The 12,856-nt window shown below is 45.6% G+C and overlaps 1 protein-coding gene across 2 annotated transcripts in view; it reads left to right on the top strand.

Moving 5' to 3' along the window:
• The window catches only part of MYO7A (myosin VIIA), a 188,876-nt gene that overhangs the window by 158,114 nt on the left and 17,906 nt on the right, over positions 1-12,856 (top strand). For both annotated transcript variants that reach the window (XM_032771522.2, XM_032771520.2), the window contains 9 exons: positions 1,112-1,282; positions 4,241-4,358; positions 4,701-4,827; positions 7,035-7,204; positions 7,776-7,966; positions 8,574-8,698; positions 9,412-9,569; positions 11,047-11,200; positions 11,980-12,135. In XM_032771522.2, the coding sequence (XP_032627413.1) occupies positions 1,112-1,282; positions 4,241-4,358; positions 4,701-4,827; positions 7,035-7,204; positions 7,776-7,966; positions 8,574-8,698; positions 9,412-9,569; positions 11,047-11,200; positions 11,980-12,135 (1,370 nt within the window). The remainder of the gene's footprint in view (positions 1-1,111; positions 1,283-4,240; positions 4,359-4,700; positions 4,828-7,034; positions 7,205-7,775; positions 7,967-8,573; positions 8,699-9,411; positions 9,570-11,046; positions 11,201-11,979; positions 12,136-12,856) is intronic.

Below are 12,856 nucleotides of genomic sequence, written 5' to 3'. Positions count from 1 at the left end.
CCTGAGTTTACTGATTCATTAAAAATTCTTGCTAATGGGCTTGCAATTTCATGTGCCAGTTCCATTAATGTTCTTGGATGAAGATTATCTGGGCCCCCTGATTTCGTCCCATTAAGCTGTTCGAGTTTGGCTTCTACCTCGGATGTGGTAATATCTACTTCCATATCCTCATTCCCATTTGTCATCCTACCATTATCCCTAAGCTCCTCATTAGCCTCATTAAAGACTGAGGCAAAGTATTTGTTTAGATATTGGACCTTTCTTAGATTATCCTTAACCTCCACTCCATCCTCGGTGTTTAGCGATCCCACTTCTTCTTTCTTTGTTTTCTTCTTCAGGTGAACTAAAGTGCTAGAGCCTTTAGTAAACAAAATTAAGAAGCAGCAAAGAGTCCTGTGGCATCTTATAGACTAACAGACATTTTGGGGCATGAGCTTTCATGGGTGAATACCCACTTCATCGGATGCATCTGACGAAGTGGGTATTCACCCACAAAAGCTCATGCTCCAAAACGTCTGTTAGTCTATAAGATGCCACAGGATTCTTTGCTGCTTTTACAGATCCAGACTAACATGGCTACCCCTCTGAAAATTCAGAAGGGAATTTTCTCTATTCTCCCATTATCCATTGATCTGCAATTCATTTAACAGCTGCAGCTATCACTGCTAGGCACATGAGACCCTGGCCTTTGCTACACTTGAATGCAGGTGGGGTCCAAGGAAAGGGAAGGTAGTTACGGAAGTATTTGTGTGATGTTTTATTCATTTAGGAGTTAGTCACTTTGGGCACGTCTTCACTGGCTCTCCCAGCGCCCTAAAAAACCCACCTCCAGGAAGGGCATAGCTCCCAGAACTGGTGCACTGTCTACACTGGCACATTATAGCGCTGAAACTTGCAGTGCTCAGGGAGGTATTTTTTCACACCCCTGAGCGAGAAAGTTGCAGCGCTGTAAAGTACCACTGTTTAGAGCCTGATCTAATGTCCATTGACACCTGTGAAATCCTATTAAAATTCAATCAGTCTGTGTCAGCAAAGGGTTAATTGAGCTCAAGGAGAAGGGAGGTTAAAGTGACTCCCTCCTTGTAGTTTCTTTAGTTGTTGGTTCCTGCAGGAAGAAGACTTGGCAGAACTGGCTTCCCAGCAGTATTACGTAGACTATGGGGCAGCGATGGTGCTGGAGCGACTCCTGAACTTAATCCCCTCCTACATCCCTGACAGAGAGATCACTGCTTCGAAAACAGTGGAGAAATGGGCTCAGCTCATTATAGCTGCACATAAAAAGGTAGGTGTTGGCTCTCGGTCAGAAAGAGGCTGGGGGTGAGCTTCAGCAAGGCTCTGTGCGTGTTAAACAGCCAGCAGGTTTGGCTGTGTCAGCCTGTGGGGGTTCTGTCTGAGCCCCGACTGCGGCTGAGACAGAAAGGGATGTTTCCACCAGTGATCAATTTAGAGCAAGGGGCAAAGACCAGTGCAGCTGTTCTTGATGACGATTGGGTCACAAATGAAGGCGAGAGAGACTTCAGTGGTGGCACTGGGTTTTGAAGCAGTTACTGAATGGCAGGAAGATATCACAGACAGACTTATTTTTAAGGCTAAGACTCTAACGCTGGGGATTTCCCCTTAAATCATGGGACTCTTGTATGGTGGTGTTACAGCTGTGCCTAGAGGCACCAGTCAGGATAGAGGCCCCAAAGTTCAGGGCACCGTAGAAACACTGTACTTAACACCCAGTGCCGTCCTGAATGGAGCCTGGTCCAAGGGTGAGGAGCACGTCTCCTCTGCACAGCGCAGCCAGATGTTTCCTCAGAGATCCATTCCTGATTTATTTCTAGCTGTGGAGGAGGGCAGAAAAGAGACTCCATTCATGACAACAGGTTTTGAGATAAAACACCATGGGCCTGTGTCATGAATATAAAGGGAAGGGTGACCACCTTTCTGTATACAGTGCTATAGGAGCAGCAGAGAGTCCTGTGGCACCTTATAGACTAACAGACGTTTAGGAGCATGAGCTTTCGTAGGTGCTATAGGGTTTCTCCTGGTCAGAGGCACAAAATACTCTTACCTGTAAAGGGTTAAGAAGCTCAAATAACCTAGCAGACACCTGACCAAAAGGACCAATAAGGGGACAAGATACTTTCAAATCTGGGGGTGGAGGGGTGGAAGGGGGGAAAGGCTTTGTCTGTTCACAGATCTGACATCAGGAATCATAACATTCAAAAACCAGAGGGAGAACACTTCAACCTCTCTAACCACTCAGTGACAGACTTGAAGGTGGCAATTTTGCAACAAAAAAACTTCAAAAACAGACTCCAAAGAGAGACTGCTGAACTCGAATTAATATGCAAATTAGATACAATTAACTCAGGCCTAAACAGAGACTGGGAATGGTTGGGTCATTACACTAATTGAATCTATTTCCCTATGTTAAGTTCTCCTCACACCTTCTATGGGTCATCTTAATTATCACTTCAAAAGTTTTTTTTCTCCTGCTGATGATAGCTCATCTCAATTGATTAGACGCTTCCTGTTGGTATGCATACTTCCATCTTTTCATGTTCTCTGTATGTATAAATATCTCCTGTCCGTGTGCTCCATTCTGTGCATCCGAAGAAGTGGGCTGTAGCTCATGAAGCTCATGCTGAAATAAATTTGTTAGCTTCTAAGGTGCCACAAGTACTCTTGTTCTTTCTGTGCTTGCCGGAGACAAATCAAGAAAGCTAGCAATCCAATTCCATTAGCATTAGTAAGTATTTAGCAAGGAAATGCGTTAGTTACTTTTATTTTGGCTTGTGTCTTCCCTTGTAGGAAGCTAACTATCCTGCCCTCTGGCAGAGACAAAAATCTCCAGCTGCTCACAGCTTAAAAAAATTTCTTTTGTTATAAGAACCTGACACCTTTGTCTCCAGGCCAAGAGAGATAAGATTGCTATCTGCCCTCAGCTCCTGCTTTCCCCAAGCAGTTTCTTTTAAGAAAAAATATTCCTAAGGTTTGTGCTTCTGATTCAAAATGATCTCTGGTTCAAAATGATCCCACCGCTCTGCCACCATGTCAAGGTTCCCTCCCCACTTTGAACTTTAGGGTGCAGGCCTGGGGACCCACATGAAGACCCCCTAAACTTATTTCTACCAGCTTAGGTTAAAACTCCCCAAGGCACAATTTCTCTCATATACCTTGGATTAAGTAACTCTGCCACCACCAAGTGATTTAAACAAACATTTAGGGAGGGCCACTTCGAGTCCTACCTTCCCCAAATATCCCCCCAAGCCCCTACACCCCTTTTCCTGGGCAGGCTTGGGAATAATTCCCCCTCCCCCAAACCCCTACCCTCCCTTTCCTGGGGAGGCTTGAGAATAATATCCTCACCAATTGGTACAGGTGAACACAGACCCTAACCCTTGGATCTTAAAACGATGAAAAATCAATCAAGTTCTTAAAAGAAGAATTTTAATTAAAGAAAGGGTAAAAGAATCACCTCTGTAAAATCAGTAAGTACTTTACAGAATAACAAAAGACTCAAGAACACAGAGGATCCCTCTCTAGGCAAAACCTTAAAGTTACAAAACCAGGCATAAACCTCCCTCTTACCCAAAGGAAAACACAAGCTAAAATAAAAGTAACTAACACATTTCCTTGCGAAATACTTACTAATACTAATGGAGTTGGATTGCTTGCTTTCTTGATCTGTCTCTGGCAAGCTCACAGAACAGACAGACAAAGCCTTCCCCCGCACCCACATTTGAAAGTATTTTGTCCCTTTATTGGTCATTTTGGTCAGGTGTCAGCTAGGTTACTTGAGCTTCGTAACCCTTTACAGGTAAGAGGATTTTGTGCCTCTGCTCTTGATTTATACTCCTGGAGAATCAGGCACCATGACTCTCACGGCTTTGTCCCACCTCTGGGTACTGTTCATCTAAGCACGAGGGCTGAAAGGTCCTATTGGATCATCTAGACTTTCCCCGTCCCTTCCAGTGCAGGATCATTCCCTGCAGTGTATTCTCCATACCTTTGTCCTGTCCAGTCCTTTAATAACTCAAGTACTGGGGTTTACACTACTTTCCCTGCAAGTTTTTTAAGCCATTTGCCTCATCCTGATACTGTCGGAGGTCTCGTGACTTCAAGATCTTCAGCTGGTGTAAACTGATGTCGCCCCATTGATTTGTTTTTAATTGGCCCATTTCCTGGCTTTAACCTGTGTATTGTTGGTTTATTTTTTCATGCTGGTTTTGGTTTGGTTTCCCTGTAGGGAATTTATACTCAGAAGAGAGCAGACCCAAAAAAAGTCAAGGAAGAAGTGGTGGATTTTGCACGTTTCAAGTGGCCTTTGCTGTTTTCTAGATTCTATGAAGCCTTCAAATTCTCAGGTAACCCAACAGAGAATGTGTTGCCATAGGATGAGCATCCATGAAACAAAAGAGAATCATAGACTCTAGAGATGAACAAGACCTATTGGGTGATCAGATCCATCCTCCTGAAGGCACAGGATTGCTTGTACAGCACTCAGTGCAGCCTGGCTATAAATGTCTCAAGCGCTGATACTTTTACCATGTCCCTAATGAACAAGACAGGGACTTTCTGGCCTTTACGACTCGATCTGAGAGCAAAAAGCCTGTTCAATTTGTAAACCATTTTTTACCAGCGTTTCAACTTTACAGTCTGATGGTTGCCTGCACATTTATCTATTGTGCATATTGTCTTCAACCCAGGACCCAGCCTGCCTAAGAACGATGTGATTGTAGCTGTGAATTGGACCGGAGTGTACTTTGTGGATGAACAAGAACAAGTCCTCTTAGAACTCTCCTTCCCAGAGATCATGGCTGTCTCAAGCAGTAGGTAAGGAGGAGCAGAATGAGTCAATTCGTCCCTGTGTTGAGGTAATGATGTGTTAAAACAGGTGGCTTGAATTCCTTGGCTTTAAAAGACTTAGGCTGTGGCGACACTACAGAGCTGGTAAAGCTGCTAATGCAGAGGCTCTAAGCCGGTGGGAAAGAGCTCTCTCTCCCATTGACTTACTTCCTCCAGCCCCCGCGGGCGGCAATAGCTAGGTCCGCAGGAGAGCTTCTCCCACTGACCGCGCTGTCCACACTGGTGCTGAGGTCGGTGTAACTTATGTCACTTGGGGGGTGTAGTGTGCGCGTAATCTAGAGCGGAGGTGCACTGTAGGAAGCTTAGGCCAAGTCAGGGGTGCATCAAAGCAGCATCTGGTGATTTAGCTACTGTCTCCTCTGCTGAAAGCAACAGGGTGCTATTTGGTAGATTCTGCCACACAGCGTGATTTTTGCTTACTTGCCCATCCCTGAAATGTTCAGGAGCATTCCAGTTGGAGTCCTGCAGCTACATCTCTCACACCGTCCCTTGCACTCTGCCAAAACTGACCTATGTGGGTTAAAGTTAGATGTCTAAATTTAGGCATATTTTGACTCAGGGGAAGTTACAGATGCCCAGCACCTTTGGCTCTTAAGTCTCCTATATTTAGATGTCTGACGTAGGCAACCCTAGTTTGATAGTATTGGTCTTAGGGTGACCAGATAGCAAGTGTGAAAAATCGGGATGGGGGTGAGGGGTAATAAGTGCCTATATAAGAAAAAGCCCCCAAAATCAGGACTGTCCCTATAAAATCGGGACATCTGGTCACCCTAGTTGGTCTCAATCTTTATTAACCAGCATGGTGGTTTCCCTACTAGCGGTTAAAAGAAATGATGTGATGTTTTCCGCAAGGCAATACTTGGAAGCATCTCCTAGCAGATTTCCTTTGCGAAGACAACAGCCATCAACATGAATAATTAAAAGCCAGTTTCCACCCTGGGACATATTTGCAGCTTCCATTAATCAAGAAGGAGCAGCTTCCTCATGTCCAAGGGTAGAATTTGCTCTGTGTTGTGATGTGAAAGATTCAACCCAGAGTTAGAACCCAATGCAGACATAAAGCATGTCTTGGAAGCACATGAAGAGAACTGCATTCCTGCTGAACCTAAATTGAACTTTAAGGTCATTTCTGAAATGAAGCAGGGACCAGGGTTTGCACTTTGCTTTGTATGTTATGGAAAATGTCTATGATACTCGTGCTAGACAGATTGGTGGGGAGGGATAGCTCAGTGATTTGAGCATTGGCCTGCTACACCCAGGATTATGAGTTCAACCTTGAGGGAGCTACCTAGGGATCTGGGGCAACATCAGTACTTGGCCCTGCTAGTGAAGGCAGGGGGCTGGACTTGATGACCTTTCAGGATCCCTTCTGGTTCTAGGAGATAAGTATATCTCCATTAATTTATATTTATTTTTTTTCTGGTAGGCACAGGCATGTTCTCATTTGTATTATAGGGAGGAGTCAAGGATAAATTTGTTTTATTTACAAATAGAATTAATTTTGCCACACAGTGGTACCTCCCCATCATTTTTAATTTATTATTATTTGTATGGGCCTAGGACCCCTAGTCCTGAAACAGGACCCCATTGTGCTAGGCGCTGTACAGAGACTAAAAAGACAGACCCTGCTCCAAAGAGCTTAACTGTCACATTAGAGCTCCTGGTACAGGTTTGCTCTGCTCTTTCCCCCATTCCCAATCAGCACTCTTCCCTTCTCTTCACCACGCGCTCTCAGACAAAAGCGACCGTGCACCAAACCCAGAAAATGAAAATGACCTCTGGTGTTTGTTATGCAGGAGGGCTGACTAAATGACCATAATGCTCCCTTGTGGCCTGGAAATCTATGAGCCAATTTCGCCTCCATGCTAGGACCAAATTTTCAAAACTCTCCACCTGAGTTGTGCCTGCAAAATGTGTGTGTGTGTGTGTGTACCCGTGTGTGTGTGCGCCTGGGTCCCAGCCGTGCGCTTGCCCAGCAGTGTTTGTCTATAGAGGGAAGCCCATTTTGACAGTGCTAAATGCATGTTTGTCCTCACGATTGGCAGTGTGTGTTTACAGCAGGCGCACATGCACATTTTGCAGGAACGATGGAGGTGGCCAGTTGTGAACCTTTTCCCCCAGATCTCCGGGTGACACTGGTTTAATGAATGTGGTTTCTATGATTCCTGTTCTAGAGGGGGAAAGCTCCAAGGGCAGAGTTTCACCTTGGCCACCATTAAAGGGGACGAATACACCTTCACCTCCAACAATGCAGAGGACATCCGGGATCTTGTTGTCACCTTCCTAGAAGGACTAAGGAAAAGATCAAAGTATGTTGTCACTCTCCAAGACAACCCAAACCCCGGTGAGTAAACTGACCAACCCAAAAGCAAAGAAATCCTCTGGCTTTAGGGCAGGCAATCTTTCGTATGTCGCATTGGGAAAGCTGCCTGCTTCTCCTGCAAGAGCAACACTCATGTATAAAAGCTTTTGTTTAATCAGGATTGGATGTCTCTTTCGAAAATATATCCTCTAGCTCAACCAGAAGTTATGGGCTTGCTGCAGGGATTTCTGGATGAAATCCTCTGGTTGGTGTTCTGCAGGCAGTGAGATTAGATGAGCACAGTGGTGTCTTCTGACCTTGAAATCAGTGTGTAAGACGTTTGGTTAGGGTGGGATTTTCAAAAGTGCCTGAGGGAGTTGAGCATCCAATTTCTATTGAAAGCCAGTGGGATTTGGGAGCCTAACTCTCCTCATTCCCTTTGAAAATGCCAGCCCAAGCACTTTTGTAAGTGTTATTAGTTCACTATACACATTTAGCAGTCGCCTATTTTATAGGATCCAATTTCCCAGGGATAGGTGTGTTAGGCAGGCAGGTAGACAAGGTAATTACTCCAAAGGATGTTTGGAAATAACAGCAGCCACTTCCACTGCAGTGGGAGAAGAATCTGGATTTCTCAACTTCCATAAAGGAGACCTGATTGTTATGGACCAGGACACTGGAGAGCATGTCATGAACTCGGGCTGGGCCAATGGGGTCAATGAAAGGACCAAACAGAGAGGAGATTTCCCAACAGACTGTGTTTACGTCTTGCCGACTGTCACCATGCCGCCTCTGGAGATTGTGGTAAGATACCCTAAGGGATGGTGCATCTTGGTGCCTGATACAAAAGCCACTGAAGTCAAAAGGAGTTGTTCCATTGTCTTCAAAGGTTAGACCAGGCCCTGATGATGATGCAGTGGAAGCAAGAATGACTAAGAAGGTCATTGGGGCAGAGGGGAACCAGATTTCATCTGTCTGGACAACCTATTAGCCTTTCCACTGGGCTTTGAAAACCACCCACTTTGGACCTAAAATATGGCTGAATCTTCTTAGATGTCACTGTGGCTTGAATTTTGAAGGTGATATTTGGGCAGGGGAGATGTGTCTATGCAGCTATGAATGAGAGGGGAAGTGGGTCCATAAGGTACTTTCTTTCTTAGGATGTGGTCCACGCTGTTTTGAGATCCCCCTGTGTTAATTACTAAGAAATGCATGAAACTGCGTAGTTCCACTAAGATTGGGTGTTGTTGCTGTTTATTAGTTTGAAGTTAATATTTTGTTGTTTTTTCATTACAGCATGATTTTCTTTCATCTTCAGTCTTTTCATTTTTCATCTGCTTTCCCCCTCTGGACACATCAAAATTCTTTCATCTAAAATACATTGACTAACTATGACTCCTTTATTCTCTAGGCGTTAGTCACAATGACCCCTGACCAGAGGCAAGATGTTATTAGAATGTCCCAACTGGCGATTTCAGACAGTGAAGAAAGAGTGAAGCCGTATACCTTGGAAGAGTTCTCCTATGATTATTTTAGGTGAAACTTAAAAAAAAAAATCTCTTCAGCATGCATAAAGGACTTGAGTTTATTTCTAAGGCAGAGCCGAATCGATGGCTGCATTTCAGGATTACTGTAAGAAAGCTTTAGATTTCAGTTTGTCTGGCCCAATAGGACTACAGCTGTGATTTAGGATGTTGCGTTCTGTGTATAAACTGGCAGAACATCAGAAGTCCGATTGTTACATGAAATTTTACGGCCAGTATTATTCACGAGATCTGACTAACTTATGGTCCCTTCTGGCCTTGAAGCCTCTGAATCATATGTAGAATATTACACAGGATCATGGAAATGTAGGACTAGAAAGGACCTCGAGAAGTCATCAAGTCCACTCCCCTGCACTGAGGCAGGACCAACTAAACCTTTAACTATCCCTGACAGGTGTTTGTCCAAACTGTTCTTTAAAAAAACATTAGTCTCTTCTGGTATGGCAAGTCCTGTGTGTTAACTCCAAATAAACTAGAGCCTGGCACCTGTTCTAGGCATCTAGTGGGCTGATCCTGTGATCACTGAAGGCAACAGGGAGATTCCTATTGACCTCAGTGGGTGCTGGATTGGACCCTATAAGAGTGCCCTAACGCAGAACTGAGAGCCTTACATTTGGCACCCAGGTTCAGAAGCTAGGCTCCACAGGGCTGTCGCATCCCTCGTAATCTCTCCACGATTCCTCATTGCTTTGTGTTTGCTGCTAGGCCACCTCCGAAGCACACTCTGAGCCGGGTGATGATCACCAAAAATCGAGGGAAAGACAAACTGTGGTGCTACACTCGAGAGCCCATCAAGCAGCCCTTGCTGAAGAAGATCCTGGGCAGCGAGGAGCTGTCCCAGGAAGCCTGCATGGCATTCATTGATATCCTTCCAGTGCTGTGGAAAGGTTGCTCACAATAGTTCAAACCGACATAGAGGCCTGGCCCAAGGAGTTGCAGTACAGGCCTGATCCAAGGCCCACTGAAATCAGTGGAAAGACTAACATTGCCTTCAGCGGGCTTTAGGTTATGCATCGTGAATAAGGCTACGATTATGTCATGGAGGTCAGGGAATCCGTGACTTCCAGAGACCTCCATGACATTTTCTGCCCCGGGGCTAGAACTGTCAGCTGGCAGCCCCGCAGCTGAGTCACTGCTACTATCAGGCCCCACAGCAACTCCTAGCCTCTGGACACTTGGGGTCCCCAGGAACTTCCAGCCCCTGCAGGTGGTGGTGGTCCCCCAGAGCTCCCAGCTGCTGAGGGCAGCAGAGGGACCCCAGAGCTCCTACTTGTTGCTGGCGGCAGGGCTCCTCGCAGCTGCTCACCCACAGTAGGCAGTGAGGTGACCCCCGACCCCACAGCTGCTCAGCCACAGCAAGCAGTGAGGGGACCCCCGAGCTCCCAGCCGCTGCAGGGAGGTGAGGGGGACCCCAAAGCCCCAACAATAGTGGGTACTGGACCCTCCTCCCTCCCCATTTTGTCAGGGATATTTTTTGTAAAAATCACAGCCAGGTCAAGGGATTCTGTTATTTTTTGTTTATTGCCTGTGACCTGTCTGATCTTTACTAAAAATATTCCTGACAAAATCTAAGCCGTAACCATGGGACTTGGTACAAGTGCTAATGATTAGAGATGGGCCTGAACCAGCTCTGGACCCAAACAACCCTGACCTCTGAGGGCCGGTCAAAACGCATATCCAGATTATGCAGATGACCTGCATCTTTATAAATTGGCTACACCAAACTCGGACTCAAGCATTACGTGGTAGATAAAGCTCAGATCCTAACATTGCAGTGTGAGCCATTCCTTAATAATAATAAACAGAAAAGTTGGTCAAAAATGGGGGGGAAATTTTTGATGAAGCTTTTGTAAATTTTTTCCTGTTTTTTTTCCCCAACCAAAATTAAATTCAGAAAATTCATTTCAAACACACTGCACTAAATAATAATAATTACAACAGAACTAGCAGGATGGGCCAGACCCCTTAACGGGTGTAAATGTGTGTAGCTCCATTGACTTCCACAGAGCTCTGCCAGCGTATGCCAGCTGAAGGTCTGGCCATTAATAATAATAATTCCATGGCACTTACACGGTCCGAAGAAAGGGTCACACTCATTCTGGGCCTACGTGTCCCCCCAGCCAAGTCTCTCCAGCCAGAGAAAGCAAGGTGACACATAAGGGTCTATGATTATGGGTGCCATCCAGAAGGATCCCAAAGCACATTTGAAGATTAACTATACACCTACCACCAAAATGCAGCCACCTCTGGAGTGATGCACGGCAACTCTTTAATTGGGTCAGTGTCCGAAGCCATTCCCTAAGCCTCCTCGTTAGAGTATCCTTGACTACTGCCTTGCACCTGTGCTGAAGTATATGGGTGACTATCCATCCAAAAGAACCCGCTCAGTCAACGAGCTAACAGACCAAATATTTGAAGGTGCCTTGAAAGCTGAACTGTTGAAAGATGAAATCTACTGTCAGATCCTCAAGCAGCTCACTGACAACCACATTAAGTAAGAGTCGTTCTTCCCTGTGTACCCCACTGTAACTATCTGTGTTGGGTAATGCAGGACTGACTGGGGGGGTTCTGCAGAACAGGTAGGCCCAGAAGTCTACTGTTCTTTCTGTCCTCTTTAAAGACTTTTATCATCACTTTATCTAACGTCTCTGTGCTGATGACTCCAATCTGTCTGTCTACTCTGAGCTTGTTCCTGTCCCTCTGCTTCTGCATTTCCCTCTGGCTCTATGACATCTCCTCCAGGGCAGATGTCTTGCCATCAATTTAAATGTAACAGGATCTACTTTTCCACCTATTCTCTGTTGTTACTGATCCTACCACCATCCTCCCGGTCACTCACGCCTATACTCTGGTGTCATCTTTGACTCCTGCCTTTTCCTCTCCCCAGACATTCAGCCCAGGTCCTTATCTGGCGGCTTCTTCCTCCTCAACAATTCCAAGGTCCTCTACAGTTGTGCGGTGCTGGTGAATCTTCGCTCTACAATCTCTGCCCCCTAATGTATATGTAACCCCATTACTAACATTAGTGTCAGTGCTATAAGGCTTGAGACCCAAATTCCAGACCCAAATTCCCATCTGTGCTCAAGTCCCTTACCCGACTCTGTTGAACAGAGATGGAAGCGGGGTAGATTCCATTGATGGCCACTTTCCTGCCCTCCTATGCTTCCAGAGCAGTGTCAAGGGGGCCCTAGTGTAAGTGAGACCCAGACCTTTCTGGTAGATAGTGTTCCTTCAAGGAGTTTGATTTTCCTGTTGTGTCTCTGTGTCTTTAAGGTACAGCGAAGAGAAAGGTTGGGAGCTGCTTTGGTTGTGCACAGGCCTATTCCCTCCCAGTAATGTTCTCCTGCCCCATGTCCAGAGGTTTCTCCAGTCCCGGAAGCATCACCCCCTAGCCACAGATTGCATACAGAGACTCCAGAAAGCACTGAGGTAAGGTACCAGATTCTGATAGATGTGATGTGTGTGTGTGTGCGCTATTTGCCAGTATTTGCTGGCTGAGGAAGTGGGGAAGGGTTAGGATAGAGCGTTAAGTGTTTCTCTATCTGTCTACTCCAGTGGACAGGGCTCTGATCTGGAAATTGGGTGATGTGGGTTCTGTTCCTGTCTCTACTGTGATTGGCTGCCGGACCTTGGGCAAATCCCTTTGGGGGAGACGTTTACAGGTGCCTAACCCATTGCCTTTCTGCCCCTCTATTTTCCAGCTGTGAAATGGGAATAACTTTACTTACCTTACTTTAATAAAGCCCAGTAGTATTAGTCTGTCTATCCAAGCATTACTAATGTACCCATCACTGTGATATCTAGGGGCCAAATAAACACATTCTGCCCCTTCAGACCTCTGCTTAATCCTTGCATCTAGTAAGAGGCCCATAAAATCCTCCATGGCTAGGCTGCTCTAGTGCTATGACAGCTACTTATTATAATAACCATGACTCCCTGGCTGTGACCTTGAGCTCCCTCTCTCTGGTAATTGTAGCCACCTCTTGTCTCTCTTCATTCCCTTAGACTATCAGCTCTTTGAGACAGGGACCATTCTTTCATTATGTATTTGTACAGCACCTAGCACAATGCAGCCCTGATCCTGCTTATGGCCTCTAGGCGCTACTACAATACAGATAATAAAATAAAACAGGGCAGAAGAATCCTTGAA

The sequence above is a fragment of the Chelonoidis abingdonii genome, chromosome 1 (assembly GCF_003597395.2).
Source record: "Chelonoidis abingdonii isolate Lonesome George chromosome 1, CheloAbing_2.0, whole genome shotgun sequence".
Taxonomy (NCBI): domain Eukaryota; kingdom Metazoa; phylum Chordata; order Testudines; family Testudinidae; genus Chelonoidis; species Chelonoidis abingdonii.
Note: the sequence above shows the minus strand (reverse complement) of the source record. Positions and strands in the feature narration are given on the sequence as shown.